This window comes from Bos indicus, chromosome 5 (genome assembly GCF_029378745.1).
Source record: "Bos indicus isolate NIAB-ARS_2022 breed Sahiwal x Tharparkar chromosome 5, NIAB-ARS_B.indTharparkar_mat_pri_1.0, whole genome shotgun sequence".
Taxonomy (NCBI): domain Eukaryota; kingdom Metazoa; phylum Chordata; class Mammalia; order Artiodactyla; family Bovidae; genus Bos; species Bos indicus.
In genome coordinates this window covers 82,349,164-82,375,461 of record NC_091764.1, presented here as the reverse complement: position 1 = coordinate 82,375,461, position 26,298 = coordinate 82,349,164, and the positions used below count along the sequence as shown (strand labels likewise).

General features: G+C 38.7%; 1 protein-coding gene across 5 annotated transcripts in view; it reads left to right on the top strand.

Annotated features, from left to right (window-relative positions):
- Window positions 1-26,024, top strand: part of SMCO2 (single-pass membrane protein with coiled-coil domains 2) — a 40,063-nt gene extending 14,039 nt beyond the window's left edge. The window contains exons 3-9 of one of the 5 annotated variants that reach the window (XM_070788735.1): window positions 1,372-1,508; window positions 2,230-2,379; window positions 11,154-11,244; window positions 17,021-17,077; window positions 18,723-18,779; window positions 19,738-19,910; window positions 25,779-26,024. In XM_070788735.1, the coding sequence (XP_070644836.1) occupies window positions 1,372-1,508; window positions 2,230-2,379; window positions 11,154-11,244; window positions 17,021-17,077; window positions 18,723-18,779; window positions 19,738-19,910; window positions 25,779-25,977 (864 nt within the window). In that variant the 3' untranslated portion in view covers window positions 25,978-26,024. Of the gene's footprint in view, window positions 1-1,371; window positions 1,509-2,229; window positions 2,380-11,153; window positions 11,245-16,969; window positions 17,078-18,722; window positions 18,780-19,737; window positions 19,911-25,778 lie in introns of all 5 variants that reach the window. The other 4 variants (XM_070788733.1, XM_070788737.1, XM_070788736.1 and 1 more) reach the window with 4 other exon arrangements.
- The last annotated feature ends 274 nt before the right edge of the window (window positions 26,025-26,298 follow it).

Here is a 26,298-nt window from a genome sequence, read left to right as displayed (position 1 = left end):
ACTACAGTAAAATGACTGATGAAGATATGAAATGTCATCAGAGATTATTGGACATAGAACTCTAGAGATGGTCTGGCTCAATTTTCTTGCTAGCCTAGGAAGCTGAGCTTTATGGTGGTTAAGTGACTTGTTCAACACTCACAGCAGTAGAACAAGCCTTAGACTCCTGTTCTCTGCTTCCCAATGTGGTTGTCTTTCTCTACATCACAGTGTTTCTGCTGCTTTTAAATATCCTGGCCAAAGATTTAGTGGAAAGAAATTGAAATTGTGGATGCCTTTTATTTACAAAGCGGTAGCTAAGAGATAGTGGAGTCACATCATACTTCGAAAATCTAGCCTTGGTTTCTTCATCTGTAAATGTAATAATCCTTCATCTCTGGTGAGGCGCCACTGGGTTGTGAAAGCACCAGAGGTAGGAACTAGGTATTCCTTAATCTGAACCCAAGTCCTAGGTACAATGAAAAGAGCCATGGTTTGGGAATCAGAAAACCTAGTTCAAATTCTAGTCCATATACTTACCAGCCATATGGGTTGATTTCTTGTGGTAGCTATAACAAATTAGACTTTGTGGTTTAAAGCCACACACAAAAAAATGTATTCTGTCATAGTTTTGGAGGCCAACAATCCAAGATCAAGGGGTCAGCGAGACCACACTTCCTCTGAAGGCTTTTGGGGAGAATTTTTCCATTCCTTTTCCAGATTTTGGTGACTCTGGGCATTCCTTAGTTTGTGGCTGTAAAAACTACAATGTGCCTCCATCTCCACATGAGTTTCTCTGTCTATGTCTTCTCCTCTTCTGTTTCTAATTAGGATACTCATCATAGGATTTAGGATCCACCCAGGTCATCCAAGGTAATCTCATCTCAAGATCATTATTAAATTCATTACATCTGCAAAGACCCTTTTTTCCAAACAAGGTCACATTCTCAGGGGGCTTAGTATTAGGACATGGATATATCTTTCGGGGGGTCATCACTTAACTCACTGCATCATGTGACCTTGGCCAAATCACTAAATATGAATGAATGGCCTAGGGAGTTTCAGTACCTACATTTATCCATGTCAGGGCTGTCATTTAAAGGATGATGTGCTGAAAAGCAATTTGTAGAGGTAGGTGAATGCTGTTCCTACTGACTTGGCCAATGATCTGTACAGGTATATCAACAAGAGGTTGATCTGTTCTTCGTACTCTCCACGTTCCTGCCCCAGCCTTCCTCTGTCACAGAGCAGAGGGCATGTCAGCCTACCTCACAAACGCATCCGAGGACTCCAGCCTCGGAAAGGGTAATGAGGGCATGGGTACCATAGAAGGGCCACCACCTCTTGTGATAACCCTTCTGTTCTGCTTTGGTCCTTCATGATCTTTATCAGGATAAGTTGGAGCTGAAGGCTGGGCATGGCCAGGACCTGCAGAATGAACAGGATGAGCAAGAAAGAGATCACATTCAACATGAAGATCCCCAAGCATCCACATCTTTGCAGTTTTCAGAGGAGAACATCCTTGAACAGTAAGCCTTGGCGAATGCAAGAGGGAACACTGAGTAGTGTTTTGTGGAGGGGAGAATGAAACTTAGCAGAGAGCTTATGGAAAGCTTAGAAGATTTTAAATCAGTACATGTCTTGAACCACAAAGCAATCACATGCACAAGTAACTACCTACCTATTCCAGCAAGAAAGATGAAGCGGGACATAGGGAGACCATGGGGTTCTCTTTCCATGCTTTTCTTTGGACCCTGGACTTATTACACATCTCATCACTCTTAGTTAATTTTCTAGAGATGAAAAATATTGTAATTATAATAAAAAATGTATGGTTGAATCCTTATGCACCCTTTCCCTATGTATTAATATAACTTCTTCTCCTTCACCCAGATGTAACCACCATCCTGAAATCAACACCTAACATAACTTCTCCTTCAACAAGATGCAACCACCTTCCTGAAATCAACACTTAATATTCATTCCATGCAGGAAAATTAAAAATATATCTACATTGTTTACTGAATATAAAACATACTTTATTTTCTCCAGCCTTAAAAAAGTCTGTTAAAATGGATATTAAATAAATGTCCAAACTCCTTTCTTAAAGCCTAAGTGCCTATTTGGCCTATTTTGGTGACAGAAAATGAATAAGCAGACCTATTTGCCACCCATAGAAAGGGGGTTTCAGGCTTTGTGAGATGTCTCCCATTTTCTACCTTAAAACTGATCATAATCATATCTCTGTAGGAGTCAGGAGAACATGTTCTTTCAGCTTAACCACTGGAATACACGGATGGGTCTACAAGTGAAAGAACTTGGAGCTGATCACATAGGCTGGATGGAGAAAATTAAAAATATTATACAAAAAATAAGCCTAACAGAAAACACAGTGAAGAGGTAATTGTAGGGTGTTGGGGTGGGTCAGAAAATAATGAAAAGTTTCATATCTTCAGAAATTTATGAAACTACAGGTTTAAGGTGGGTAAAATCTTTAGGATAAGAAGTATATGTGCTAAGTCACTTCAGTCGTGTCTGACTCTTTGCAACCCTATGGACTGTAGCTCACCAGGCTCCTCTGTCCATGGGATTCTCCAGGCAAGAATCCTGGAGTGGGTTGCCATTTCCTTCTCCAGGGCATCTTCCCAACCCAGGGCCTGAACCTACATCTCTTATGTCTCCTGCATTGACAGGTGTATTCTTTACCACTAGTGCCATCTGGGAAGACCTGGGAAGCATAAAGCCTTAGAATTAAAAGTCATGCCACAGAATCTTGAAGCCTACATCAAAGTTATCTGCATCTTTGCTCTCTCTTCTCTCAAGTGAAAGACTGCCCTCAGAGATTCTCTCCTTGAAGCCACATTAACAGTTATCAAAAGGACATACTGAGGTTTCCAGTGATCCTTGAGTTTTATCCAGTATTGTCCAAAGGAATCCAACCAGTATGACATGAAAAAACTGTTAAAGTGTGCTTGAAAATGCATATCTGAATTCAGGTTAAAAGTTTCAAGATGAAACAGAAATGACAAAGTTGTTATTTATGCAGTCACTGGCATAGAGACTGGGCTTTGGAGTCAGAGGAACCCAGGTTTGAATCTTGATATTGACCTTTCTTGGACAGGTTAATAAACTGTTTCTTTAAGCCATTTAATACAGTGCCTAACATACAATAGCAATTAATAAATGGAAGCTATTTTAAAAAATAAATCCCTCTGGCCTTCTGAATCTTCCTACCACATTCCAAACTCTTTCTTACTGCAGGGCTACTCTTCTACATGTTTCTTTGCCTTTCAGTTAAACATCTTTATATTCAGTTAAACATCACCATACCTTTAGCTAAACATCTCTGTATCAGTTTTCTGACTATCCTATTCAAGGTACCCCCCTTTTTCTTCCAGAGCATGAATAATATTTGGATTTTAAAAGATTCTGTGTTTTTATTAATTCAAACTCAGCACATTAAAGTTTCTTTCCATGGGAATTCCCTGCTGCTTCAGTGGCTAGGACTCCACGCTTTCACTGCAGAGGGCATGGGTTCAATCCCTAGTCAGAAAATGAAGATCTCACAAACTGTGTGGTATGGCCAAAAACTTTTTTTTTCCATTTTTAAAACTAAGTTATAATTTACATAATGTAAAATTGTATCTTTTATTATACAGTTCTGCAAGTTTTGAAAAATGCATACTATTGTTTATCCAGCACAGTGAAGATAAAGAACACTTTGATCACTCCCCACATCCCTCATACTCTTTTATAGTTAACACCTCTCCCCAGGCTGCTAGTGACCACTCATCTACGCTCTGTCTGTACAGCTCTGCCTATTCTAGAATGTCACAGAAGTGGAATTACATAGCATGCAGCCTTTTGAGTCAACCATCTTTCCTTAGCATAAAGAATATAATTTGAGATTCATCCATGTTGTACACATCAATAATTTGTTCCTTTTTGTTGCTGAACAGTATTCCCTTATATAAATATGCTACAATTGATTCTTTCACTAACTGAGACATATTTAGATTTTTTTTTTAGCAATCATTAATAAAGACACTGTAAACATTCACTTGGGTCTACCGTGGTGGCTCCGTAGTGAAGAATCTGCCTGCCAATGCAGGAGATGTGGTTTCAATCTCTGGGTAGGGAGATCCCCTTTAGATGGAACTGGCAACCCACTCCAGAAGATTGCCTGGGTAATCCCAGGGACAGAGGAGCCTGTCCTCTAGTGGGCTACAGTTTATGGGATCTCAAAAGAGTTGGACGTGACTTAGCAACTAAAACAGCAACAATACCACACTATCATGATTACTGTAGCTTTATATTAAGTCTTTAAATTAGGTAATGAGTGTATTCAGTTTTGTTCTAATTTTTTTCTAAGTCAAATACTACTTTTTATTAGACTTTATTCCTTTTCTTTTTTAAACTAAAATTTTATTTTATGTTGGAGTAGAGTTGATTAACAACATTGTGTTAGTTTCAGTTCAGTTCACTTCAGTCACTCAGTCGTGTCCGACTCCTTATGACCACATGGACTGCAGCACACCAGGCTTCCCTGTCCATCACCAACTCCCACAGCTTGCTCAAACTCATGTCCATCGAGTCATTGATGCCATCCAACAATCTTATCCTCTGTTGTCCCCTTCTCCTCCTGCCTTCAATCTTCCTCAGCATCGGGGTCTTTACCAGGAGTCAGTTCTTCCCATCAGGTGGCCAAAGTATTGGACATTCAGCTTCAGCATCAGTCCTTCCAATGAACACCCAGGACTGATCTCCTTTAGGATGGACTGGTTGCATCTCCTTGCAGTTCAAGGGACTCTCAAGAGTCTTCTCCAACACCACAGTTCAAAAGCATCAATTCTTCGGGGCTCAGCTTTCTTTAGAGTCCAACTCTCACATCCATACATGACTACAGGAAAAACCATAGCTTTGACTAGACAGACCTTTGTCAGCAAAGTAATGTCTGTGCTTTTTAATATGCTGTCTAATTTGGTCATACATTTTCTTCCAAGGAGCAAGCGTCTTTTAATGTCATGCCTACAGTCACCACCTGCAGTGATTTTGAGTCCAAGAAAATAAAGTCTGTCACTGTTTCCATTGTTTCCTCATGTATTTGCCAGGAGATGATGGGACCAGATGCCATGATCTTCGTTTTCTGAATGTTGAGTTTTAAGCCATTTTTTTCACTCTCCTCTTTCACTTTCATCAAGAAGCTCTTTAGTTCCTCTTCACTTTCTGCCATAAAGGTGGTATCAGCTGCATATCTGAGGTTACTGATATTTCTCCTGGCAATCTTGATTCCAGTTTGTGCTTCATCCAGCCTGGCATTTTGCATGATGTACTCTGCATTTAAGTTAAATAAGCAAGGTGGCAATATACAGCCTTGACGTACTCCTTTCCCAATTTGGAACCAGTTCATTGCTCTGGGTCCGGTTCTAACTGTTGCTTCTTGACCTGTATACAGATTTCTCAAGAGGCAGGTAAGGTGGTCTGATATTCCCGTCTCTTGTAGAATTTTCCACAGTTTGTTATGATCCACACAGTCAAAGGCTTTGGCATAATCAGTAAAGCAGAAGTACATGGTTTTCTTGAACTCTCTTGCTTTTTTGATGATCCAGCGGATGTGGGCAATTTGATCTCTGGTTGCTCTGCCTTTTCTAAATCCAGCTTGAACATCTGGAAGGTTACAGTTCACATACTGTTGAAGCCTGGCTTGGTAACTTTTAAGTACAACTTTGCTAGCATGTGAGATGAGTGCAATTGTGCGGTAGTTTGAACATTCTTTGACATTGCTCTTTTTTGGGATTGGAATGAAAACTGACCTTTTCCAGTCCTGTGGCCACTGCTGAGTTTTCCAAATTTTCTGGCGTATTGAGTGCAGCACTTTCACAGCATCATCTTTTAGGATTTGAACTGGCTCAATTAGAATTCTATCACCTCCACTAGCTTTGTTCGTAGTGATGCTTCCTAAAGCCCACTTGACTTCACATTTTAGGATGTCTGGCTCTAGGTGAATGATCACACCATTGTGGTTATCTGGGTCATGAAGATCTTTTTTGTGTTGTTCTTCTGTGTATTCTTGCCGCTTCTTAATATCTTCTGCTTCTATTAGGTCTACACCATTTAGTGTACCCATCTTTGTATGAAATGTCCCCTTGGTATCTCTAGTTTTCTTGAAGAGATCTCTAGTCTTTCCCATTCAATTGTTTTCCTCTATCTTTTGCATTGATCACTGAGGAAGGCTTTTGTATCTCTCCTTGCCTTTATTTGGAACTAGGCATTCAGATGAGCATTATCTTTCCTTTTCTCCTTTGCCTTTTGTTTCTCTTCTTTTCTCCGCTATTTGGAAGGCCTTGTCAGACAACCATTTTTCCTTTTTGCATTTCCTTTTCTTGGGTATGGTCTTGATCACTGCCTCCTGTACAGTGTCATGAACCTCTATCCATAGTTCTTCAGGCACTCTATCAGACCTAATCCCTTGAATCTATTTGTCACTTCCTCTGTATAATCATCAGGAATTTGATTTAGGTCATACCTTAAAGGTGTACTGGTTTTCCCTACTTTCTTCAGTTTAAGTCTAAATTTGGCAATAAGGAGTTCAAGATCTGATCCACAGATCTTGTTTGCCAACTGTATAGAGCTTTTCCATCTTTGGCTGCAACGAATATAATCAATCTGATTTCAGTATTGACCATCTGGTTATGTCTGTGTGTAGAGTCTTCTCTTGTGTTTTTGCTATGACCAGTGCATTTTCTTGGCAAAACTCTGTTAGCCTTTGCCCTGCTTCATTTTGGACTCCAAGGCCAAACTTGACTGTTACTCCAAATATTTCTTGACTTCCTACATTTCCATTCCAGTCCCCTATGATGAACAGGATATCTTTTTTGAGTGTTAGTTGTAGGTCTTGTAGGTCTTCATAGAACTGTTCAACTTCAGTTTCTTCAGCATTAGTGGTTGGGGCATAGACTTGGATTATTGTGATATTGAATGGTTTGCCTTGGAAACAAACAGAGATCATTCTGTCATTTTTGAGATTGCTCCCAAACACTACATTTTGGACTCTTTTGTCAGCTATGGAGGCTACTCCATTTCTTCTAAGGAAATGGAGCATTAGTTAGTTATTAACTATTTGTTCTTAGTTAATAACTAACTATTGGCTAATTATTATTAGTTAGGAGTATTAGTGTGTGTCATGAGAAATGCTGGACTGGTAGAAACACAAGCTGGAATCAAGATTGCTGGGAGAAATATCAATCACCTCAGATATGCAGATGACACCACCCTTATGGCAGAAAGTGAAGAGGAACTCAAAAGCCTCCTGATGAAAGTGAAAGTGGAGAGTGAAAAAGTTGGCTTAAAGCTCAACATTCAGAAAACGAAGATCATGGCATCCGGTCCCATCACTTCATGGGAAATAGATAGGGAAACAGTGGAAACAGTGTCAGACTTTATTATTCTGGGCTCCAAAATCACTACAGATGGTGATTGCAGCCATGAAATTAAAAGACGCTTACTCCTTGGAAGGAAAATTATGACTAACCTAGACAGCATATTCAAAAGCAGAGACATTACTTTGCCAACAAAAGTTCGTCTAGTCAAGGCTATGGTTTTTCCTGTGGTCATGTATGGATGTGAAAGTTGGACTGTGAAGAAAGCTGAGCGCCGAAGAATTGATGCTTTTGAACTGTGGTGTTGGAGAAGATTCTTGAGAGTTCCTTGGACTGCAAAGAGATCCAACCAGTCCATTCTGAAGGAGATCAGCTCTGGGATTTCTTTGGAAGGACTGATGCTAAAGCTGAAACTCCAGTACTTTGGCCACCTCATGTGAAGAGTTGACTCATTGGAAAAGACTCTGATGCTGGGAGGGATTGGGGGCAGGAGGAGAAGGGGATGACAGAGGATGAGATGGCTGGATGGCATCACTGACTCAATGGACGTGAGTCTGAGTGAACTCCGGGAGTTGGTGATGGACAGGGAGGCCTGGCGTGCTGCGATTCATGGGGTCGCAAAGAGTTGGACGTGACTGAGGGACTGATCTGATCTGATCTGATTAGTGTGTGTTAGTTTCAGGTGTGCAGCAAAGTGATTTAGTTATACATATACATGTATCTAGGGGTCTACCTCAGTGGCTCAGTGGTAAAGAATCCACCTGCAATGCAGGAGGCATGGATTTGATCCCTGGGTTGGGAAGATCCCCTGGAGGCAGAAATGGCAACCCACTCCAGTGCTCTTGCCAGGAGAATCCCATGGACAGAGGAAACTGGCCAGCTACAGCCCATAGGGTCACAAAGAGTCAGACAGGACTAAAACAACTTGGTATGCAGGCACACATACATGTATCTATTCTTTTTCAAATTTTTTCCCCATTTAGGTTATTACAGAATATTAAGCAGAGTTCCCTGTTATAATAGATCATTAATTTTTCTTTTAATTTTTCAAAATTGTTTTAGCTCTTCTACGTTTCTTGTCTGCTTTTCCATGTAGATTTTACAATCAACCTGTCAATCTTTCTGTGATTTTGATTGGAACTACCATTAATTCATAGATACATTTGGGAATAATTAATATTTTAGCAATAGCAATTCTTCTGATTCATGAATACAGTATTTCTCTCTATTTAGGTCTTTGATTTCTTCCATCAGGGTTCTGTAGTGTTCAGTGTACAGATATTTCACATATTTTTAGGTTTATATCTATTTCATGTTTTTGGTTCTGTTATAAATGGTACTTTAAAATTTTCAGCTTCTTATTGTTCAGTTTAGTTCAGTTCAGGTGCTCACTTATGTCCGACTCTTTGTGACCCCATGAATTGCAGCACACCAGCCCTCCCTATCTATCACCAACTCCCGGAGGTTACCCAAATATCATGTCCATCGAGTTGGTGATGACATCAGCCATCTCATCCTTTGTCATCCCCTTCTCCTCCTGCCCCCAATCTCTCCCAGCATCAGGGTCTTTTCCAGTGAGTCGACTCTTTGCATGAGGTGGCCAAAGTATTGGAGTTTCAGCTTCAGCATCAGTTCTTCCAATGAACACCCAGGACTGATCTCCTTTAGGATGGACTGGTTGCATCTCCTTGCAGTTCAAGGGACTCTCAAGAGTCATCTCCAACACCACAGTTCAAAAGCATCAATTCTTCAGCGCTCAGCTTTCTTCACAGTCCAATTCTCACATCCATACATGACCACTGGAAAAACCATAGCCTTGACTAGATGGACCTTTGTTGGCAAAGTAATGTCTCTGCTTTTTAATATGCTATCTAGGTTGGTCATAACTTTCCTTTCAAAGAGTAAGTGTCTTTTAATTTCATGGCTGCAATCACCATCTGCAGTGATTTTGGAGCCCCCCAAAATTATTGTTAATAGCTAGTATATAGAAATACAGCTAACATTTTGTATATGACTTTCCATTGTGACCTTGCTAAGCTCATTTATTAATTTTAATAGTCTTTACATATTATTTGAAAATTTTCACATAGATAATTATGTCATCAGCCAAATAGAGACAGCTTTCTATCTTCCTTTCCAATCTGTGTTCCTTTCACTTTCTTTTGTTGCCTTATTATATTGGCTAGAACTTCTAGTGTGATGTTGAATAGGAGGAGTGACAGCAGATAGCAGACATACTTACTTAGTTCTCAGTCTTACAGGAAGAACAAGAGCATTAAGTGTGATATTATCTGGGCTTTTGTTTGTTTTTAAATTGCTCTTTCTCAGATTGAGAAGATTTCTTCTATTCCAGGTTTACTGAGTTGTTTTTAAAATCAGGAATGATACTGAATTTTTTAAATAGCTTTTGCTGCAGCTGTGAATGATCATGTTTTTTGTTCGTTTATAAATCTCTTGATATGGTGAATTACAATGATTGATTTTTGAATGCTGAACCAGCCTTGAATTCCCAGAATAAATACCACCTGGTCATATTATCCTTTTTATTTGTTGTTAGATTCAGCTTACTAAAATGGATCTTTAACGTGTATGTTAATGAGAGGCTTTTTAGTTCCTCTTCACTTTCTGCCATAAGGGTGGTGTCATCTGCATATCTGAGGTTATTGATATTTCTCTCCGCAATCTTGATTCCAGCTTGTGCTTCTTCCAGCCCAACATTTCCCATGATGTACTCTGCATAGAGTTAAATAAGCAGGGTGACAATATACAGCCTTGACGTACTCCTTTTCCTGTTTGGAACCAGTCTGTTGTTCCATGTCCAGTTCTAACTGTTGCTTCCTGACCTGCATATAGGTTTCTCAAGAGGCAGGTCAGGTGGTCTGGTATTCCCATCTCTTTCAGAATTTTCCACAGTTTATTGTGATCCACACAGACAAAGGCTTTGGCATAGTCAATAAAAAAAAAAAAAAACAAAAAAACAACTTATATTTAGTATCAAAGAAAAAATTGGGATGTTTTTGTACAGTTCTCTATTTTCTGGATGAGTTTGTGTAAAACTGGCATAATTTCTTTCTTAACTGTTTGGTTGAATTAACCAGTGAAGCCATATTGCCTGGAGATTTCACTATGGCAAGATTTTAACTACAAATTCAATTTTTTAAAATGATATAGTATAGGATCAAAGGGCTGCACAGCCTACCTAGCTCTTGAGTATATTTCAGTAGTAGAATGTATCTTTTAAGGAACTTTCCCTTTTCATCTAAATTAATTTATTGGCTTAAAATTATTAATAATATTTTCTTATTATATTTTTTATTTTGAAATAATTGCAAATTCACAGGAATTTTCAAAGAAATATATAGCATAACCCCATGCACCCTTCCCTCAGCCTTCCGAATGGTAGTATCCTGTCCAACTCAAAACCAATGAGTTGGTACTTTACCAATGATACTAATGGTATCCTTAAAACCAAGAAATGGATATTTGTATTAATATTAATGACAGAGCTCATTCAGACCTCACCAGTTATAAGTGCATTTTACATTTCTGCTTCTATATCCAGTTAGGACTACACTTCTTTACAATTATCTAGATAACTTAGAATGCTTTTGACTTTCTTGAATTGCATTTATGACTTCCCATTCCAACACAGTTACCACCCAAGAGTCCCTCTTATATAGGAATAGGATTTCATTTTTGAAAAGTCACAAACGATCTTTCAAGATCAAAAAAGATTATCCATTGGAGATTTTTCTTAAGCCACAGGACTAAGTCCCTCTCTTGGTCTGTTTGCAGCTTATTAAGTGAGGTTGTATCCCTGGAGGGCCAAATTGAAAAGCTGGAATCACACCAGGACCTTGACTCTGATCAGGGGGTAAACATGGAGGTAAGCTGAAGGCTTGGGGAAAAAACGGCGAGGTTGCGGGGACTCTGTAACCTCTTCCCACCCCATCTGTTGTTTAACATGTCATAACAAGAATTATTTCAAATCCTGAAAGATGATGCTGTGAAAGTGCTGCACTCAATATGCCAGAAAATTTGGAAAACTCAGCAGTGGCCACAGGACTGGAAAAGGTCAGTTTTCATTCCAATCACAAAGAAAGGCAATGCCAAAGAATGCTCAAACTACCGCACAACTGCACTCATCTCACAGGCTAATAAAGTAATGCTCAAATTTTTCCAACCCAGGCTTCAGCAATATGTGAACCGTGAACTTCCTGATGTTCAAGCTGGTTTTAGAAAAGGCAGAGGAACCAGAGATCAAATTGCCAACATCTGCTGGATCATCAAAAGAGCAAGAGAGTCCCATAAAAACATCTATTTTTGCTTTATTGACTATGCCAAAGCCTTTGACTGTGTGGATCACAATAAACTATGGAAAATTCTGAAAGAGATGGGAATACCAGACCACCTGACCTGCCTCTTGAGAAACCTATATGCAGGTCAGGAAGCAACAGTTAGAACTGGACATGGAACAACAGACTGGTTCCAAACAGGAAAAGGAGTACATCAAGGCTGTATATTGTCACCCTGCTTATTTAACTTCTATGCAGAGTACATCATGGGAAATGTTGGGCTGGAAGAAGCACAAGCTGGAATCAAGATTGCGGAGAGAAATATCAATAACCTCAGATATGCAGATGACACCACCCTTATGGCAGAAAGTGAAGAGGAACTAAAGAGCCTCCTGATGAAAGTGAAAGAGGAGAGTGAAAAAGTTGGCTTAAAGCTCAACATTCAGAAAACTTAGATCATGGCATCCAGTCCCATCACTTCATGGCAAATAGATGGGGAAACAGTGGAAACAGTGGCTGACTTTATTTTGGGGAGCTCCAAAATCACTGCAGATGGTGATTGGAGCCATGAAATTAAAAGACGCTTACTCCTTGAAAGTCATGACCAACCTAGATAGCATATTCCAAAGCAGAGACATTACTTTGCCAACAAAGGTCCATCTAATCAACGCTATGGTTTTTCCAGTGCTCATGTATGGATGTGAGAGTTGGACTGTGAAGAAAGCTGAGCACCGAAGAATTGATGCTTTTGAACTGTGGTGTTGGAGAAGCCTCTTGAGAGTCCCTTGAACTGCAAGGAGATGCAACCAGTCCATCCTAAAGGAGATCAGTCCTGGGTGTTCATTGGAAGGACTGATGCTGAAGCTGAAACTCCAATACTTTGGCGACCTCATGCGAAGAGTTGACTCTGGAAAAGACCCTGATGCTGGGAGAGATTGGGGGCAGGAGGAGAAGGGGACGACAGAGGATGGGTTGGCTGATGTCATCACCAACTCGATGGACATGAGTTTGGGTAACCTCCAGGAGTTGGTGATGGACAGGGAGGCCTAGCATGCTGTGATTCATAGGGTCGCAAAGAGTCAGACATGACTGAGTGACTGAAATGAACTGAACTGAACAAGAATTAAAGGGATTTCCCTGTCAGTCCAGCGATTAAGACTCTAAGCCTCTACTGTAGAGGACACAGTTTTGATCCCTGGTATGCTGGATCTCGTGGTCAGTTCTGAGCGCATTTTGCCTGGGTACCACCACTTCTATTCTCTAACAACATGTAAAAAAGTAGACTTTTCTGTTCTACCTAGAAACTCAGTCAAATTTGGCAGGTTTTCATCAATGCCACTTAAAATAATGAAGAGTTCCTTAAGAGAAAAGTTCTCATCTTAATATCTGTATCCTGACACCTACCAGTACAGAAAAAAACATGCAGGCAATATATATTTGTGAAGAACTGCATCCCTAGAACATAAGAGATAGATTTGTGTTTGTCTTTGATGTCTTCATGAAGAGTTCTTATGTTGGTTTTCACAGTATCCAAAGCTTTCTTAGTGTTTTTGTCTCCTTGCATTTCTTAGAGATTCTTTTCTTAGAACGGTTTACTTTTCCCTTTTTAAGAGTCATAGAACATTAGAAAAGTAGTGACCAACTTTGGATAATAATTAACTTTCAGAGCCCTGGCTGGTAGTTTTTCTTCTCTAATAAACTTCAGTCATTTGAAGAACAGTCTATAAAAATGGAAAAAAATCTGTGTCTAACTACATCTTTTTTTTACTGAAATTGCCAGCTTCTGCTTTAGCTCAAGCCAAATTTAAATTAAGTAGGATTTCGAAAGAAAGAGAAAAATGCCTCTTTTATAGTAGAAAGTAATATTTGTTTAGACCTCTTACATATTAAAAGCCATGCACAGATTTTTCAGCAAGGAAAAAACTGCTTTAACTATGGCTTAGTGCAACATTTTGATGTAGCAACTTCATTTTGTGCTAGTTGGAAAGTCAGCTTTTTTTTTTTTTTTTCCAGTATCTAGGGCTTTGGAAATTGAAAACTATGAAGAAAGGGAAGAGGACAAAGGCCAAGAAACATTTTTCCCCTTAAAAAAATTTCCTCCAAAAGTCAGAAAATACAGAAATGTGGGTTCACCGGAGGAAAGGACAGGGAGGGATGGATATCAAAAGAATGAAGAGAGGAAAACAACACAGAGACAAATGACAGTGAGATTAAAAAAACAAATCAACATGGGTTTGGGATAATGTGAAAAGGGAAAAGCATCCAAAAAGGAATGGATATGTGTATAACTGAATCATTTTGCTGTCCACCTGAAACTAACACAACATTGTAAATCAACTATACTCTAGTATAAATTTTTTAAAATAACTTAGAAATATAAATAAATAAATAAAATTAAACAGACATATTTTGCAAATGTAAAAAAAAATATGAAAAAGGAAGGCATCATGAATATGTTAAGGGGATTCTCTATCCTGGAAATATATAGTTTTGTATACACTCTAAAAAAATGGGCACAGACTTGAAAACTAGAAACAGCCCAAATATGCACCAACTGGTGAGTGGATAAACTGTGGTATGTACTAAATGATGGAATGTTTTTCAGAGATTAAAAAGAGATTTCTTAATCATCCAACAACATATCTAAATCTCAAGTGCATGATGCTAAGTGAAAGAAGCCAGACTTGGAAGATTACATACTTCACGATCCCATTTCTGAAAAAGGCAAAACCATAGGAATGAAAAATAGACTAGTGGTCACTGGCTGCAGTGGGGAAAGGCCGGAGAAAAGAATACAGAGAAGTTTCTGGTGTGATGGAAATATTCCAAATCTTGCTGTAGTGCTGTAGTGGTGACTGCATACCAGTGACATACAGTTCATACAGTGATGCTTTTAAAAGAAAGTTTCACGCTATGTAAATTATACTTCAATAAACGTGACTTTAAAAATTGACACAACTCTGTCCTAAGACTGAAGACTGATGGAAAAGGCTGTGTAAAAACAAATACAGTAATATAATAAGTAAGGGACTTTAAATACAGTTGTTACAGAAGCAAAGTCCTAGGAATGGCTTTAGGTTTACTCTGGTGGAGGAAAAAGTGAAAGTGAAGTGCAAGTCACTCAGTTGTGTCCAACTCTTTGGGACCCATGGGATTCTCCAGGCCAGAATACTGGAATGGGTAGCCTTTCCATTCTCTAGAGGATCTGCCCAACCCAGGGATCGAACCCAGGTCTCCCACATTGAAGGCAGATTCTTTACCAGCTAAGCCACAAGGGAAGCCCAAGCATACTGGAGTGGGTAGCCTATCCCTTCTCCAGGGGATCTTCCCGACCCAGGAATTGGACTGGGGTCTCCTGCATTGCAGGCGGATTCTTTACCAAGTGAGCTATTGTTAGAAAAAACTATAGGAAAAGCAACGTGTGGGAAAGTTCAAGGAGAAGTAAATTTATAAGTAATATCATTTGTATGCAGGTCAGGAAGCAACAGTTAGAACTGGACATGGAACAACAGACTGGTTCCAAATAGGAAAAGGAGTTCATCAAAGCTGTATATTGTCACCCTGTTTATTTAACTTATATGCAGAGTACATCATGAGAAATGCTGGACTGGAAGAAACACAAGCTGGAATCAAGATTGCTGGGAGAAACATCAATGACCTCAGATATGCAGATGACACCACCCTTATGGCAGAAAGTGAAGAGGAGCTCAAAAGCCTCCTGATGAAAGTGAAAGAGGAGAGTGAAAAAGTTGGCTTAAAGCTCAACATTCAGAAAACGAAGATCATGGCATCCGGTCCCATCACTTCACGGGAGATAGATGGGGAAACAGTGGAAACAGTGACTGAATTTATTTTTCTGGGCTCCAAAATCACTATACATGGTGACTGCAGCCATGAAATTAAAAGACACTTACTCCTTGGAAGGAAAGTTATGACCAACCTAGATAGCATATTCAAAAGCAGAGACGTTACTTTGCCAAAAAAGGTTCGTCTAGTCAAGGCTATGGTTTTTCCTGTGGTCATGTATGGATGTGAGAGTTGGACTGTGCAGAAGGCTGAGTGCCGAAGAATTGATGCTTTTGAACTGTGGTGTTGGAGAAATTCTTGAGAGTCTCTTGGACTGCAAGGAGATCCAACCAGTCCATTCTGAAGGAGATCAGCCCTGGGATTTCTTTGGAAGGAATGATGCTAAAGCTGAAACTCCAGTACTTTGGCCACCTGATGCGAAGAGTTGACTCATTGGAAAAGACTCTGATGCTGGGAGGGATTGGGGGCGGGAGGAGAAGGGGACAACAGAGGATGAGATGGCTGGATGGCATCACTGACTTGATGGACATGAGTCTGAGTGAACTCTGCGAGTTGGTGATGGACAGGGAGGCCTGGCGTGCTGCGATTCATGGGATCACAAAGAGTCGGACACGACTGAGCTACTGATCTGATCTGATCTGATCACATGTATTGAACTTGCCTGTTGCTCAAGTGGTAAAGAATCTGCCTGTGATGCAGGAGACCAAGGTTCAATCCCTGGGTTGGGAAGATCCTCTGGAGAAGGGAATGGCAATTCACTCCAGTATTCTTGCCTGGAGAATTCCACGGACAGAGAAACCTGGCGGGCTACAGTTCACAGGATTGCAAAGAGTCGGACACAGTTGAGTGACTAACACACACACATCACACATATTGGCTCATTTACTTCTCATGAGTAAATGGAATGACTCAAAGCATGAAAGGGGGAGGAGGGGGAAATTGGTGAAAGTATTTAAACACACACACATCAGAAACAAATTTATGAGAACTTTAAGCTGAAGAAAGGACTTTGAAGTAGCCTGATATTGAGTCTACAAAGCTTTCTGAAATATCTGTATGAAAATAACTTTCATCCTGAGACTGACTCCTATCTCAGTTACTTTTGGTGCAATTATCTTTGATAATTACCGTGTAAAGATATTTACTAGGGCACTGCGTAAACTGTGATTATTATCTCACAGCTCCTTTTTAAATAATTAAATTACACAACTCAGGGATTGGTGATGAAAGAACTTAGAAAAAAAAAAAAAGAGGGTTGTAGATTATCCATTTTCTATAGGCAGTTTGAGGGCAAACACTCTTATTGCTTGTATCCAACAAGCACAATGCCTAGCTCCATGGCCACTTACATAGGATGTGGCTAATGTCATATTTTTGATTTGATTTAATGTTGATTTTGCAGATCAGCATCCAGAACAGGATGCAAGAAACTCCAGCTTCTATTAAATCTCAGACTATTTGATCATGAATGAGCATTCTTCTAAAAAATTGTCATTTGTTCTTTTTCAGTTTCACACGTCATTCATTACAACTTTTGTTCTATACTCTTTTGTTTTAAAGGAGAAGATCATGGAGATTAAAAAGCAAATAGGAGAAATGGATAGCAGTTTTGTCAAGGTAATGATATAATGTCTTTAAGGAAGAAAAATAGTTCTGCAAAGAAATCTCAAATTTTAGTGAATGGAATCCAAAATTCAACAAAAGAGACTCAGAATTTTAGACCCAGAAGGGAACTTATTATTATTTATGCCCATATTTCTACATGAAAAGAGTCTTGTGCTTGCTGTCTAATTAAAAAATATTACAGTACTGATGAACTTATTTTCAGGGCAGGAATAGAGACACAGCCATAGAGAACAACAGACTTTTGGACACAGCAGGGGAAGAAGAAGGAGCGAAGAACTGAGAGAGTAGCACTGAAACATACACATTACCATATGTATAACAGATGCTAGTGGGAAGTTGCTGTGTAATAAGGGAGCTCAACTCCTCGGTGCTCTGTGACAGCTTGAGGGTGGGATGATGGGGTGGGAGGGAAGTTCAAGAGGGAGGGGATATATGTATACTTATGTCTGATTCACATTGTTGTACTACAGAAACCAATACAACATCGCAAAGTAATTATCCTCTAATTAAACATAAATCTAAAATAGAATATAAAAAATATTTTTCTTCTAACAAAAATAATGCATGCTTATTTTAATAATTAAAAAATTATAAAAATATTGCAAAAAAAAGAAATATAAAGCCACTCTCAAACACAGTGAACATTTTAGTATATTTATATTCTTCTAAATGTTTTAATACATATATTATAATATTATTATTTTAATGAGTTAACATTATATATATTATTTTCAAACTTGCTTTTTCGTTTGGCATTTTTCTTCAACAACTTTCTATGCCACTAGATGTCCTTTTACTTTTTCACTGTTTATGTGAGGCAGGGTTTGATTTTGGAATGTATTAAACTTATTTTGTTAGATATTTGTGGTTTTATAATCAATTATAAACTATACCTCAAAAATCCATATATTTTCTTGCTTTTGCAAGTAATTTTTAAGGATTAGTTTCCATAAATGGCACCTCCTTGAATCACAGGACACTCTTTTTTCAGTTAAGGCTCTGCTTTTCAACATACCCTGCAAGTCTATTATGGGATGATTAATTAAAAACCTTTCTAAGCATTATTTACTTAGGACATATGTGCAATTGACATTTGCATCTTAGAAGAGGATAATTTGCGTTCAGCCCGTGTCTTGATCTTTCTGAGATACATGGGAAGAAAAGAGGAATAAGACACTTTTTGTGGATAGCACTTTTACTAAACTCTAAGGCCCAAGTATCCAAACATGATGAAGACTTACATTTATATATTGTAAATTTTAAAATATTTAGAAAAAATAGAGTTTTATTATTTTCTCAGAAACATATTATGTTTTTCCAACTAGTGTCCTGGTAAAAGTTTAAGAAGCAAGGAGAGAGTAGTGGATAGAGAAGAAAATTATTTGTAATATGCTGTTATTGTGCAAATTTATATCTTTGAAGTATTGAAAATAATTTATAGATCTTGTGGTGATACCTTCTGCAATTTATTGTGATTGCATGATGAGTTTTTTCTAAGAGGAAGGGTTTTACTGAATAAAAGTAAGTTTCAGTGAAGCCTCCCTACAACTTAGTGATATCAGAATGAGTATGGTTTTATTGTATAAACCAGAAAATGTAATTTCTATTTTACCCAAATTTGTGGGTGTCTTTTCAGGAAGATGCTTGTGATGAAGCTCATAAATTAAAGGAAAAACTTGTTGCAAGAATAGAGGTAAGATTTCACAGTTACGCAAGTTCAAATAATGATCAAATGAAGTTATTTAAATCTACACACAGAGGTCATTCTTTCCCTGGAAGTTGAGTGTATACCACACACTGGTCTCTTTCTACCCCTTTCTCCCCTCCTGCACTTCTGCTTTGGGGTGCCAGAATGTCTCACAGGTGTGGTGTACTTCCAAGCTCTCATACCCTGGGGCTGCTCCTACAGCTCCTCCATCTGCAGCTTATCCTCCATGTCTACATATTACCCACTCTTCAAAGCTCAATTCAAATGTTCTCTCATCTCCCAGACCTCCCCTAATCTCCCCTAGCCAGAAAAATGACTCCATCTGAACTTCTCACGCAAGAGTTTATACACTGAGGTAAATGTGAATGCGTGAGTCAAACAGTGAATTAATGAATGAATGAACCTGTCACCAGTTCAGAGGTGCTTAATCATCCCACCTATCCTAGAGGAGAAGTCCCAAAACCAAGCCTCAGCTACTGTGTCCTCACATTTTTTACTTTCTCTTTAGCATGTCTATAGTATCTAATGAATATATGCATTTAGTTGTTTATTGCTTACCACCCAACCCTTATAGACACACATAAAATTCTTTGTCCCTTTTGTTAAAAAACACATGCATAATAGAATGCCCATGTCTTGTCTATATTGTTACCTGCCACATCCTAGAATAGTGCCTGGTGGAATCAGTCAAATAAGTATGTTTTGCATAGATGAAAAAATTGAATAGTTGAATTCAATAAAAGAAGAACTATATTTCTATCTGAATACTCTATGAATGTGTAAGTTTCTTTCCTTAGGTGAGTACACAGTGAGTACACATGACTCACGTGTGATTTGCAACACTCTTTACGTGTTCTGGAGGAAAGATACTTGGCATCATCTCCAATGAGAAGGGCAGACAATGAGAATCTTTTTTTAAAATGATTGCTCTTTTTGTTCCCAGAACTTTTGCAAGGACATGGCTCTGCTGGATACAAAGTTGGGGATGTACCAAATGCAAGGGAATCCAGACTCTCAGAGTCCTGAAGAAATGGGCATGGATGAAAAGGAGCCCCTGCTTCTTCAGGCTTCATCACCATCCTTGGAGGAGAGCTCCCCTCCCCACATTACAATGTGGTGAGTTAGAGACAGGGACCTCTGGAGGCTGACAGAGTCCCCAAAATGAATGGACTATAGTAAGATTGAATTTTGTCAAGGAATTTATTTTTTTAATAAATTATTTTATTATTCTTCTTTAAAACTTTAAGTTGTAATATTTTTCTTCTTCATATTTTTAAAATTTTCAATCAGTATTTTCTTTCATTTACTGGCCACGTTGCATGGCTGGTGGGATCTTAGTTCCCCTACCAGGGATTGAACCCAGGCTATAGTAGTAAAAGCACCAAATCCTAACCACTGGACCACCAGGGAATTCCCAAGATATATACCTATTGCAATAGATAAAGATATAGACATAGATACAGATATTTCTTTCTTAGCGTTTTAGATAACTACATATATATGTATTCTTGCTTAGTCACCAAGTCATGTCCGACTCCTGGCAACTCAGTGGAGTGTAGCCTGCCAGTCTCCTCTGCCCATGGAATTTTCCAGGCAAGAATACTGGAGTGGGTTGCCATTTCCTTCTCCAGGGGATCTTCCCAATCCAGGGAATGAAACTGCATCTCTAGCATTGGCAGGTGGATTCTTTACCACTGAGAAACATGGGACGCCCCAGAAAACTATATATACATAAATTTTAAAGGATGGTGTCTACAAGCTATGATGCAGCCACCTCTACTGAAAGAACATACTTGCTAAGCAGATTTGAAAACCTTTGGTTGCTAGACAGGGTGGCTCTCCCTTGTATGATATTGAAGACATACATACTGGCAAATTCTGACTCTGGATCTCTTTTTCTGGAGATGCCATACCATCATATAGGCCTTGAGTAGCACTTTCCTCTAAGAAAGCTATTTTTTTATCTTTTTATTTTGTTTTATTCTTTTGTTAGAAAAAATGTGAAAATTAAGTAAACTCTGGCTATGTTTTCACACACAAACACATACATGCACAAATACTGTTAACTCAATTTTATAAAAATATAATGAAAATGGCATAAAACCATTTTATCTCTTTTGCTTAAGAAAGCTCTTTTGATTCTTTATCCCCAAGCACTAACCCAAGTAGAATCTTCAGCTCTCTCTTTTGTGTACGCACATTGTACTTAGCTCATAATCCTGACATAGTGTCCACAGCATACTATTGCAGTTAAATTACTTCCAATCTGTCTTATCATAATAATCCATGGGATACTTGAAGGCAGGAGTCTTGATCATTTGCAGATATTAAGTATAAAATATGTTCATCATGCTCAACAAATATTTAACTTATTTATTACTTAAAGTAACAGGTAAAGAGTGATGTTGATGGTGAAGTAAGGACCATCAAAGAAAACTTCCTCCTCCATAAAACTCAATGAGAGAGCTGGAAAAAATTGTCAGAATCAACTTTTTCACAATTCTGTAAAGTAAATATTTAGTATTCAAAAAAGATAAAGAACTTTTGAAACTCAACAGCAAAAGACAGCCTAATTTTCAATATAAGCAAAAAACTTGAATAGACACATTTCTTCAAAGAAAATATACAAGTGGCCAAAAATCACTTGAAAATATTTTCAGTGAAAAAGCACAATGAAAGCATTATTGATCTTTGGGGAAATGCAAATCAAAATCATGAGATATTGGGAATTCCCTGGCGATACAGTGATTAGGACTTGGTGTTTTCATTGCCAGGGCCCAGTTCTGATCCCTGGTCAGGAAACTAAGATCCCATAAGCCAAAATAAATAAAAAAAGAAATAATAAAAATAATAAAAAAATAAATAATATCACTTTACATCTCTAGATCAGTTCAGTTCAGTTCAGTTGCTCAGTCATGTCCAACTCTTTGTGACCCCATGGACTATAGCACACCAGGCCTCCCTGTCCACCACCAACTCCTGGAGTTTACTTTATACCACTAAGATAACTATAATTAAAAAGACAGATGATGACAAGCATTGGAGAGGATGTGGAGAAATTAGAATCCTCAGACAGTGTTAGTGGGATTGTAAAATGGTGCAAACACTTTGGAAAACAGTTTGACAGTTTCTGAAAATGTCAAGCTACCATATGATCCACTTGTAAGTATGCACCCAAAGAACTGAACATATATGTCCACATAAAAACCTGTATATGAGTATTCACAGTAGCTAAAAAGTGGAAACAATACAAATACTCATCAACGGATTAAATAGGTGAACAAAATGTGGTATATCCATATGATGGAATATTATTCAGCCATGAAAAACAATAAAGTACCTATACATGCCATAACATGAATGACCCTTGAAAACATTATGCTAAGTGAAAGAAGTCAGACCCAAAAGGCTACATATTATATCATTTTGTTCATATAAAGTAGTAAAAGTGGGAAAATCCAGGTATGCAGAAACTAGATTAGTGGCTGCCAGGCCTAGGGAGAGTGGAAAATAGGGAATGACTGTTTTGGGGAGGAATTTTGATAAAAATTTTCTGGAATTAGTGGTGATGGTTGTACAATCTTGTGAATAAACTAAAAGCCACTGAATTGTACAATTTAAAGAGTAAGTTTTATGGCATGTGAATTATATCTCAAAAACAGACAAATAAGTGAGTAAGTGAATGCCATTTGGTGATCACTTAATTGTGTTATGGGCTTCCTGGATAGCTCAGTTGGTAAAGAATCTGCCTGCAAGGCAGGAAACCCCAGTTCGATTCCTGGTTGGGAAGATCCCCTGGAGAAGGGATAGGCTACCCAGTCCAGTATTCTTGGGTTTCCCTTGTGGATTAGCTGGTAAAGAATCCGCCTGCAATGAGGAGACCTAGATTCGATCCCTGGGTTGGGAAGATCCCCTGGAGAATGGAAAGGCTACCCACTCCAGTATTCTGGCCTAGAAAATTCCATGGATAGTCCATGGGGTCGCAAAGTGTTGGACATAACTGAGTGACTTTCACTGTCACTTAATTGTGTTATACAGGCAGATAATCCAGGTTAGTTGGTCATCTATCATCACATAATTGGCTTCAGAGATGGCTCAAGTGGTAAAGAATCTGCCTGCCAATGCATGAGGCCCAGGAGACATGGATTCAATCCCTGGGTCAGAAAGATCCTCTGAAAGAGGAAATGGCAACCCATTCCACTATTCTTGCCTGGAGAATCCAATAGACAGATTTGCCTGGTGGGTTACAGTCCGTGGGGTCACAAAGCATCAGACACAACTGAGCACGCACACACAGCACAGAATTACATCCTAGTTAATACTGTCTAAGACTTTTACGAGTCTCCTGTCAGAGAACTGGAAACATTCTGATTCCATTTAAGCATATTTATACATTATCTCTTTTCAGGAAGTTTATCTTACAATGTCAATTATTCTGTACCAATTTTGCTGTTTTTAGCTTCAGAGGGTGGCCTCTTCCTGGTATTATCCCCAATCCCTCAGTTCTCTTATAGTTTTCTTCTATTTATTAACCACATATAACGTGAACATTTGGAAAAGATTAAAGATTTTATGCAAGGAAAGTTCTTTTTTTTTTTTTTAATTGATGTTAGGGCTTCCTTGGTGGCTCAGACAGTGAAGATATCTGCCTGCAATGCAGGAGAAACTGGTTCAATCCCTGGGTCAGGAAGATCCCCTGGAGGAGAAAACTCACTCCAGTATTCTTGCCTAGAGAATTCTGTGGACAGAGGAGCCTGGTGGTGATGTGAAAAGTCATATATGACTTAGAAACTAGGCAGCAATAACTGATTATATTGAAGTTATAGGATTATAGTTTTTAATTTCTCTGTTTTCCAAGTTATCTGTAATTTAGAAAAAAAAAACTATTTTCTCTTTAAATATTAATGTTAAAATGTGGCATTTTTGTGGGAAATGTCTTAGTATTTCCAAATATGATTAATTTTGGAATTTAGGAAGATAGTGCTTATTTACTAGGTATGTTTTGGTAGTGAGTCATTTTTCTTTGCATAAGAAGGAACAAATCTAGATTTAGTGCTCCTGGAGGACAGGACATTTCTGCTTCACCTTGCTAGCCATCAAAGCCTCTTTCAAATAGAGTATTTTAAGATCACTGGCTCTTTAATAAATATGTGAAGTAGAAGCAATTATTTGTGTACCTGCCAAGAGATAGCCAGTGGCAGTAATGCCAAGAAACTTGGCTCAGTTTCATGGAATCCAAAGAGTTGGGTCACAAAATATATGCATAACTAGCTTTAACTGTGCCCTAGACTTTCTCTTCTGAAATGTATTATAGAAGGTAATTATCTCCAGGTAACTGGATTATCTGTGACATTTCTTTTGTTCTTTCTGTCTTTCTGGATTTTCCAGATCTTCTACCCTAATCGTGTATTGCATTTATAATTAGATAATAATGCAAGAACTTCAAAGCAAATAAATACAATGCAAAAAGGGCATGTCTGGTGGTGGGATAAAACTGCTGATAAAGAGAGCTGAATTCACTTGTCACATGGTATTTTGTACCCTGAGGAAAATCTAGCTAGCTGGCTGTGCCCTTATTTCTCCCCAGATAGACTTCCTGTACCTCACAAGTGAAGTAAGGGTGGCAATAACCACGAAAATGTGAGACTAGCACTTCAAATAAAAGAGCTCCGCAGTAATCAGGGTTTCACTGTCTCATGGCTATAGAATCTTAGAATTCTAGTGCCAGCCCTAGGATGGACTTATGTCTATCTACTCCAAGTTCCTTCTTTTGCAGATGTCAACAGCAGTTAAGAGAAGTTCAATTACTTACTTGAAGTTGTAAAGCTATACAGATGGAGGAACCAAGAGTCACATCAGTGTGATTTTCTTCAGAATGTTCTTTTGTTTGTTTATTTACTTATCTATCTATTGATTAATTGGTTGATGTGTAGCTGATTTATAATATCATATTGGTTTCAGGTAAAGGGGCTTACAAGGTGACTCAGTGGTAAAGAATCCGCCTGTGACTGCAGGAGATGCGGGTTCAATCCCTGGGTCGGGAAGATTACCTGGAGGAGGAAATGGCAACCCACTCCAGTATTCTTGCCTGGGAAATCCCATGAACAGAGGTGCCTGATAGACTGCAGTCTGTGGGGTTGCAAAAGAGTCAGACATGATTGAACGCTCTTGGACAGACTTATACAACATAGTGATTTAATATTTTTATAGATTATACTGCATTTACATTTATTATGAAATAATATTTAAAAGACGCTTACTCCTTGGAAGAAAAGTTATGACCAACCTAAATAGCATATTGAAAAGCAGAGACATTACTTTGCCAACAAATGTCCATTCAGTCAAGGCTATGGTTTTTCCAGTGGTCATGTATGGATGTGAGTGTTGGACTGTGAAGAAAGCTGAGCACCGAAGAATTGATGCTTTTGAACTGTGGTGTTGGAGAAGGCTCTTGAGAGTCCCTTGAACTGCAAGGAGATCCAACCAGTCCATTCTAAAGGAGATCAGCCCTGGGTGTTCTTTGGAAGGAATGATGCTAAAGCTGAAACTCCAATACTCTGGCCACCTCATGCGAAAAGTTGACTCATTGGAAAAGACTCTGATGCTGGGAGGGATTGGGGGCAGGAGGAGAAGGGGATGACAGAGGATGAGATGGCTGGATGGCATCACTGACTCGATGGACATGAGTTTGAGTGAACTCCAGGAGATGGTGATGGACAGGGAGGCCTGGCATGCTGTGATTCATGGGGTCGCAAAGAGTTGGACATGACTGAGAGACTGAACTGAACTGAACTGAACTGAATACTTCCCTGTACTATACAATATATCCTTGTTGCTTATTCATTTTGTACATAATAGCTTGTGTCTCTTAATTTCTAGCCCTATCTTGCCCCTCCCCTCTGCCCTCTCCCCACTGGTAGCCACCAGTTTGTTCTCTACATCCTTCAGATGTTCTTAACCACAAATGTGTTTCTTTTCTTCTAGGAAATGTGCACTGAGGATTTTCATCATGTTTTATGTCCTCACCTTGACTGGACTTTCATGTTACATACTGTTTTTTGATGCTACATTTATCTTTGAAAAGGTGCTCCCTACAATTCTTGGGCGCCGCAGGATGTGGGAACTGCGGGAGATTCTTGCACCTTTCTTGAATTTGGAAGTGGAAGACTTGCTACCGTCTTAAAGATACAGAAGTTACTGTTACCCTACTGAATTTCTTCTCAATAAAATTCTGGCTGTTCTTGTATTATGATGGTTAACTTACTTTTTAAAAAACACTGTAGAATGGAATATTACCCAGCTATGAAAAAAGAATGCATCTGAGTCAGTTCTACTGAGGCGGATGAACCTAGAGCCTATTATACAAAGTGAAGTAAATCAGAAAGAGAAAGATATCATATACTGACATATACATGGAGTCTAGAAAGATGGTACTGATGATCTGTTTTCGAGGCAATTTCAAAGGAGATGCAGATGTAAGCAACAGACTTACAGTCACAGTGGA